This window comes from Lactuca sativa, chromosome 9 (assembly GCF_002870075.4).
Source record: "Lactuca sativa cultivar Salinas chromosome 9, Lsat_Salinas_v11, whole genome shotgun sequence".
Classification (NCBI taxonomy): Eukaryota; Viridiplantae; Streptophyta; class Magnoliopsida; order Asterales; family Asteraceae; genus Lactuca; species Lactuca sativa.
This window is the reverse complement of record NC_056631.2, coordinates 121,237,602-121,245,437: the sequence shown is the minus strand read 5'-3', so window position 1 is coordinate 121,245,437 and position 7,836 is coordinate 121,237,602. Positions and strand designations below refer to the sequence as shown.

Here is a 7,836-nt window from a genome sequence, read left to right as displayed (position 1 = left end):
ATGACTATTAATAAAAGTCAAGGACAATCGTTATCAAAGGTTGGTTTGTTTCTGAAAGATCCAGTTTTTTCACATGGACAATTGTATGTTGTCTTATCTAGAGTTCAGAACAGAGAGGGATTAAAATTATTAATTTTAGATAAAGATGGCAAACTCACAAATAAAACTTCCAATGTTGTTTATAAGGAAGTTTTTCGAAATTTGTAGCCAACTTTTTTGTAACGTCGTTTTATTCAATTTTAGCAAATCACACTTAATCCATCATATTACTGTATTTTTTTATAATTACATATTGTTGTATTTTATACACATATTGGTAATGCATCATCTGCATATGTCCAACAAGAATCATGCATAAAGAAAAAAAGAGTTTTCAAAAATCTTCATTCCGAATTAAATACTTCTCATTTACTTTGTAATTAAATACTTACAAATTAAAAAATTTATTGAAATATTTAATATTACAATTTATAAGTTATAAGAATTATTGAAATATTATTTTATCAAATAATTAATTTTTAAATTCAATTTAAAAATAGCACCCGTGGGTTCTACGGGTTTTAACCTAGTCAGATATTTTATATCGGAATCAATCCACTTGTCTTTGAAGTCGCAAAGTGTTACCTATGTTCCTACTTGCTAACGTGCTTTATGTGTGCGTGGTGCATTCTTGTCAAAGAGTCATATTCGTTATTTTGGTAAAAAGAATTATTACGACTTCACTCAAGTAGATACTTGACTAATATTTGTAGTAAATAAACTATTATATTTTATTTAATTTATATAAACTTATACTTTTGTGATTTTGTCAGTTTAGTGCGTAACCATCAGATAAGTTGATACTGATTAATTTTTTTTCGTCTTATTTAACAAATAAGTAATTGTTATGGATATAATCAGTTATTGTGATTACAAAATAATATTTTTTTTTATTAAAAAAACAATTAAATCGAGAAAATAGTTAAAAATGTGTATGTAGACTATAGTTGACACTCGACACATTTAAAATATTATATTATTAACGTATGTGGGGTGGGCAATCCATCCTTTACCTTGTCTGGAAGGATAGCAGCCCAAAGGCTCTTTTGTTTTCAGATTACCACTCATTCTTCTCTTTTCCTCCACAACTCCTAGGGTTCCAATTCAATTCCCAAACACCAGAATTCATCATGGACGTCGAATTACACGATTGGGAGGTGCTCCCCGATTCCGATGACTCCACCTCCGTCCAGAATACCAGCTTTTTAGAGGGAATCGAACGCGACTCTGAAGGTATAATAAGATCTGATTACTTTTCCCTTGATTCTCATACCAAGTATTCGGCAACTCAGGCTGAAGACGTTATCGACGCTGTTTCTGTCGAGTCGGACAATCCTAGTTGGATTGATCCTGTATGTGACACCGGTTATCCGGCAACTAAAGCGGTGGGGGAACCTTGGAGCAGCGATGGTTCCGATGATGGTAAATACGTTGAATCCGAAGCGAGCAACACCATAGTAGATATTGTTGAAACCGAAACAAGGAAAGTAGCTTTTGATGGAATTGCATCTGTTGATATTGACGAGTCTGACGAAATTGATTCAAAAACAAGAAAATTGGGGGAAATTGATGGTGGTGGTGAGGAGTCTGAGGCTTGTAGAGAAGAGGAGATCGTAGAAGCAAGAGGGCAAGGAGCGAATGAAGATGTGTCGAGTGAAAGTAGGAAAGTATATGGTGAAGAAAGGAACAGAGTAGCGGTTTTGTGGAAGCTTCCGTTGGATTTGTTGAAATATTGTTTATTCAAGGCTAGCCCTGTATGGACACTCTCCATGGCAGCTGCAATGATGGGCGCTGTACTTTTAGGACGCAGATTGTATAAAATGAAGCAAAAAAGCAGAACTTTGCAGCTTAAGGTCACCATGGATGATAAGGTCAGTACCCTTTTTGATTGGTATTCAGTATATTACTCCCCACCTGTACCCCTGAAATATCATAATCTTAAAATCATGAATTCAGTTGTGATACAAATTTCATTAGTTAACTTTTCTACATTTCCTTGCATAAAGTCTATAGATCAGAACACAAGAAGTAACCACCCGTATGAAATCTAGTTTAATATAGTATCTTTGATTGATAAACTTCAAACATAACTGGTAGGAACAACATAAATAAGGTAAGAAATCTAGGTAAATTTAATATGACTATGATTCCCTAATTGGGTTTTCATTGCTTGTTTTATGAATCCAAAATTATACACAAATTTGAAGATGTGTGTATTGTTTTGTTGTTATCAATTTTATAAGCATAGTTGATAGATATGTGTATATACATGTGTGTATATGCAGAAGGTGTCTCAGTTTATGAGTCGGGCTGCAAGACTGAATGAAGCATTCTCAGTAGTGAAGCGGGCCCCCCTCATTCGACCAGCGTTACCTGGTGCTGGAATTGCACCCTGGCCTATGGTGGCTTTACGATGAATCTAAAACTCTGGAATGGAATTAGAGATTCTATTTGGATGTGTTTGTTTGTATGGTGATGTGTTGTAATATAAAGGGTGAGTATTGTAATATTCCAACACTTGGTGTGATCTATGACTATTATGTGGTTCTGTAATAGTTGAATCATGAGCTGTTGTTAATATGTGGTTTGGCTGATTCTATGTGATTTGGCTGGAATTGGAATTCAATTCTATTACTTTTATTTGTTACAACTTGATATGGATTGACAAATCCTATTCCATTCATGGTTTTCAACATTCCATCCATAAACTTAATGAACAAGTACGTTTGACAGACAGTTTTTGCATATTTTCTTTTTGGAAAAACAAACTATAATCTTTGTTTTACTTTTCCAATTATAATTTTATTTTCAAATCTATTTTTCTTAAAACCTAATTATACAACTAAACAATAAAGCAAGTAAAAATATACAAATTAAAAGAACAATGAAAGGGATCTTACTATTTAAGTTCTAGCAAAGCACATTAAAATATGTAGGCGAAAAAAATGAAAAGCTATCTCCTAATAACAAATTACTAAGAAATATACTATAACCTTATGATATAGGCTTGTCAATAGAGTCAACATACCTTCGTCCTTTCAGGCTTGCTCTCATTTTGCTCATAGTTCTTAAAATCTCAACAAATGGCAACCAAAGCTTCAAGATCATCGAAGGCAAGAAATCTTCAAGGGTTCAGTGTAATCGTCCTCCTCAAAGATGACTCTTAAAGACATATTCCAACTTTTTTCTCTTAACCCCAATGACTTTAACAAATCAGTTAGGGTTATGATTGAGCTCATATCTCTCCTTCCCATTCTCATTCCTCTCACAAAAATTCCCAACTCTAAATTATCTCTACGACTCCTTGAACTATCTGTTAAACATGTCAAATGAAAGACAATTGCATGAAGGTTTTGCTCATCGATAACTAGATTGGATCCATTACCAGATCCATAATTTTTAAGGTGATTGGTGTATCAAAAAACCAAGAAGGCTTTGTCGTTGCAGAAATCATTGCGGATCAATTTCAAGCCTTTCTTCACATGATTGGGTTTAAAGGAACTTACTTTGCCAAGGATTTCAAGAAAACCGATGTTCCTAGACTATCGACTGTGTTGTTGCACATAATCATGAAGGTCTATGGGAAAACATGGAAGAGTTGATTCCATAAGCAATAAATGGTTTAACCTTGCATACAACATTTTTTTCAGGATCTACTGCAACTGTTGATCTTCCAAAAGTCACGTGGGATGACTTTTACAAGTTCACAAAGAGACGAAAAGACAACAAGATCCCCTCACCACAATTTTAGGCTCTTACTCTGCAATACTTGTATTCCGGTCTCGACATTCTGATCAACACATTTGACGATAAGGTATTCGTCTATTTTAAAATTATTAAATCCTACCGACTCCCAAATCAATCCGATTTTGTGGTTATCCAACGTCTACTAGATGTAACACCGTGTTCCACAATGGTTAAACTTATTTCTATCAAGGACCAAGGATGGAGTTTTGGAGGAAACTTTGTGCCACCATGTTGGGCAAGGATGCCAATGACATGGCAATAATTAAATGACTGTGTGTTTTATTGGACCGCCACAACGTGGCCAAGGAAGGCCATGATGTGGCAACTGTTCTGACCCGAGCTCATGATCTTCTAGGTTTCCTTCGTATTTAAGCTTCTCGAAGCCATCTCTAGGGTTCATTTCCAGCGTCTAGCCCCCCCCCCCCCCCCTTTATACCTCAGAGAAACCCTAGCCCCATTCACTTGGAGATATGTGGCCTTTTGGGAGCATTTGATAACTAGGAGAAGAAGAGAAGAAAGGAAGACAGTGCTCTATTGTTGAATCTTCCAAGGAAGCAGCACCATCATTATATTACATAGCTTTTGGACCTTTATAAGTGTCAAAGGCTCAATCTTTTTGGCTTAAGGTGGCTAGATCTAGAATATTGTCCACATTCTTCATGTTTGAGCAAATTTGAAAGGAAGAAACTCATAAAGTTGGCAACTTTATGACTCTCCTGAGTCCCAAGATGTCACACCCCGCTAAAGCGAAAACACAAGGTGTGACAGTATAACATGTCGCATTTCAAAAGTTAAAAGACAACACCAACCATAGTATTATAAAGCTTTACAATTTATAATAAGTTTTGAATAACTTTAAAAAGAATTACAATACATTTAAAATGAGGGTCAACTATGGAAATAGTTGGTGAGTTCACAGGTTTATAATATAACATCATTTTAAAATCATGGAAGTCCAAAATATTGATAAAGGTTTCCATAACAAAAGTACGTTGCTAACATGAGCAATTAAGTTTGTTGCTAAAATGTTGTAATAAAGTTCGTTGTTAAAATGAGTATAAAATTTGTACTATCATGAGAAACAAAGATCGATACCAAGGTATAAAACAAAGTATGTATGTGGAAAGTGATCAAACCATGAGTTCACCACCCAAACCTAATGATCGTGTAACATTCTTTTATTTATTAGATAAATAAATAAATAATTATATATGCAATGTGTTGGGTTTGAGGAGTTAATTATCACATTTTTAGAAGTCGGGGGTTAAAAGAATGAGTTTAGGACTCACTTTATAAATATTTATGAAGACAAGGGCTCCGTGGTAATTATCGAGATTTATTTTAAAAAGGAATGAAGTGGAAGGGCTGAATATGTTATAATTAAGACATTAGGGGAATGTTTGGTAAATTGTGTACCTAAGTTGTAAGGGATTTTTATGGTGAGGGTTCAAATGGTAAATTATGGCTTAATATTGAAAGGAACTTGGATGGGAGGGACCTATCTTGTCATTATGGCAAACTCTTGAGGGAACTCGGGTATAAAGGTTTAAGCAACCCCTAACCTTAAAGACACGTGCAGCCGTCAACCCCCCCCCCCCCCCCTTCCACCCTTATACCTCCCGCTCCCTTCCAGCCGTCAGAGCCAACCCAATTACGTCGGAGGGTGCTGCTGTGGATCGCTGTTGTTGTTCGCCGGGATGCTTCGATCGCCATTTCCATCTCTTCAGTTTCCAGCATCGCCAAGCCCAACCGCCGTTATGTGGATGAGCCTGCTGCCGCCGCTCCTTCGCCATTGACGTTGCTGACGTCGCTAGGGTTGTCCAACGCCGCCGCTTTCTAGCTGGTATCGAAGTCGCAGCCACCGTTTCCCTTTTTGTATTCCGATCGGATGAATTCCAAACGACGCCAAAAGGGTTGAAGACGATGTCGGGGCTAGGTGCTGCCCTTCTCGGACTCGACGTCACCACCTTTCTCTTTCTTGGTTCCTTGGTGCAACGTCTCAGCCACGATTGCCTTTGTGCTCCGGTTGCCACCTGCCACCCGAAGTGGCTGAGGAAGGTGCTTGCTTAGTGGTGAACTCGTGGGTGTAGGCTGCCATCTCAGATTTGTTGTTTCCGCCACCGGGAGCCTTCAAGTGGGTGGCTGGTGTGTGAACTACTTTCCAAAAAGTGTGTTGTGTGTGTTTGTCATGCTGGAAAGCCGAGAACCGCCACTGCCCCCACCGTGTGCCGTCTGTGTGTGTTTATTTTAGTGTAGTGGGTGGGTGTGTTTATTTTTGGTATTTTTCATTGTAAATTGTAAACGGAATAATAAAAGAAATTGAAAACCACCACCTTAGGGTGGTGGATGCCGCCTCCTACCGCCACCGGCCGCCGTGTCGAGTGGCGGTGCGCTTTGCCTCTTGTGATAGATTCGTTTGGGGTGCTAGAAACCCTAATGGGCTCAAAGGAGCTCTAATGGACCCAATGAAGCTTAATGGACTCTAATAGACCCAATAAAACCCATATGGGCTTAATAAGATTTTAATGGGCTTTTTAGTCCCAATAAAGCCCTAATTGTCATAAAAGGCCAACAAATTGATAAATGGGCTAATATTTGGATTGGAACACCCTAATGCCAATGAAAACCTAACTTTAAGAATTAATCGTGTCACACACACGAGAATTATTTAATAACTTGAGATATTAAATAATAATCATTGGCAAAGATTAATCTAAGCAATATTGGACTTAATGGATTAAGTCCTTTAATGGGTTAAGTAGGAATCTTAACCCTAATCATCATTTTATAAGAAACCCTAATTTCACTTGGGTTTATTGTTGGGCCTTTCTATTGGGCCTTGATGATTGGGTTATTAAATGGGCTATCCAAGATCAAGCAAATGGTCTAGAGTAATTTAATGGGCCTAGGGTAAGGCCCATGTAAGGGACTTGGGCCCAATTTGGAAAATTGGGCCATAGATGGGCCATAGTTTGGGCCTTAATGATTATATGATGTTGGGCCTTCGAATGAGACCATGTATAGGCCTAGGCCCAATTTGGAAAATTGGGCCATGTGTTGGGCTTTGATTCCTAGATGACTTTGGGCCTATGGATTGGGCCTTGGGCTTGAATAAGCCAAGCTAGGGGTAATGTAGTAATTACCCAAAGAATGTACTTATGGTTATGTATTGGGCCCCAATTATTAATTGGGTGTTATTTTGGTGTTGACAGTTCGGGAATCTGTCAGCTAGCAGCTAGGGTCGAGTCTGCGGGACTTCAGCAGGTGTGGGATTGTGTCTGCGGGACTTCAGCAGGTGTGGGATTGTGTCTTCGGGACTTTAGCAGTGTGAGGTGAGTTACCTTCTAGTAGCGGTGGGTCTACGTCCACAATACCGGCCCACCAGTAGGAGTTTGTATGTTAGATGATTGTCTTTGTGATATAATCTAGGTTTGCTACTACCTGATATGTTATATGTGATAGTAGTAGAGTTCGGTTGTTACGACCGAAGGGTAGGTCAGACACCCCAAATATGTCTGACAGTATGTGATGATATGTTTATATGCTGGCATGATATGTTATGATATAAGTGATAGTAGCAGTAGGGGGTGAAATAGTCCCCGGTAGTCGGGTGAAATAGACCGACAGGTACGTCAAGCACCCCAGAATGGCTTGACCTGGGTATGTTAAACACCCCATAATGGTTTGACCTGGGTAAGTCAGACACCCCAGAATTGTCTGACAGTACATTATGTTATGCTATGTGGTAGTAGTAGGGGGTGAAATAGTCCTCGGTAGTCGGGTGAAATAGACCGACGGGTACGTCAAGCACCCCAGAATGGCTTGAGCTGGGTATGTCAAACACCCCAGAATGGTTTGACCTGGGTACGTCAAACACCCCAGAATGGTTTGACCTAGGTAAGGCAGGCGCCCTAGAATTGCCTAACAGTATATTGTATGGTATGTGGTATGATGGGGGAACTCACTAAGCTTTGTGCTTACGGTTTTCAGTTTTGGTTTCAGGTACTTCGTTTTCAAAGGAAAGGAGTCGGCTCGATCGCAGCGCATCAC

The 7,836-nt window shown here is 38.6% G+C and overlaps 1 protein-coding gene across 1 annotated transcript; it reads left to right on the top strand.

The window, feature by feature from the left end:
• Positions 1–1,035: 1,035 nt before the first annotated feature.
• LOC111876865 (uncharacterized) lies at positions 1,036–2,665 on the top strand. The gene is made up of 2 exons (XM_023873429.2): positions 1,036–1,910; positions 2,325–2,665. Exons 1-2 carry the CDS (start codon positions 1,170–1,172, stop codon positions 2,454–2,456), a joined length of 873 nt encoding a protein of 290 aa, XP_023729197.1. The 5' UTR covers positions 1,036–1,169; the 3' UTR covers positions 2,457–2,665.
• The last annotated feature ends 5,171 nt before the right edge of the window (positions 2,666–7,836 follow it).

Excerpts from the sequence above, each read along its gene's own strand:
- LOC111876865 (XM_023873429.2), top strand. The coding sequence starts at position 1,170 with ATGGACGTCGAATTACACGATTGGGAGGTGCTCCCCGATTCCGATGAC. Across the intron at positions 1,911-2,324 it reads AGGTCACCATGGATGATAAG|AAGGTGTCTCAGTTTATGAG; the intron begins GTCAGTACCCTT and ends GTGTATATGCAG.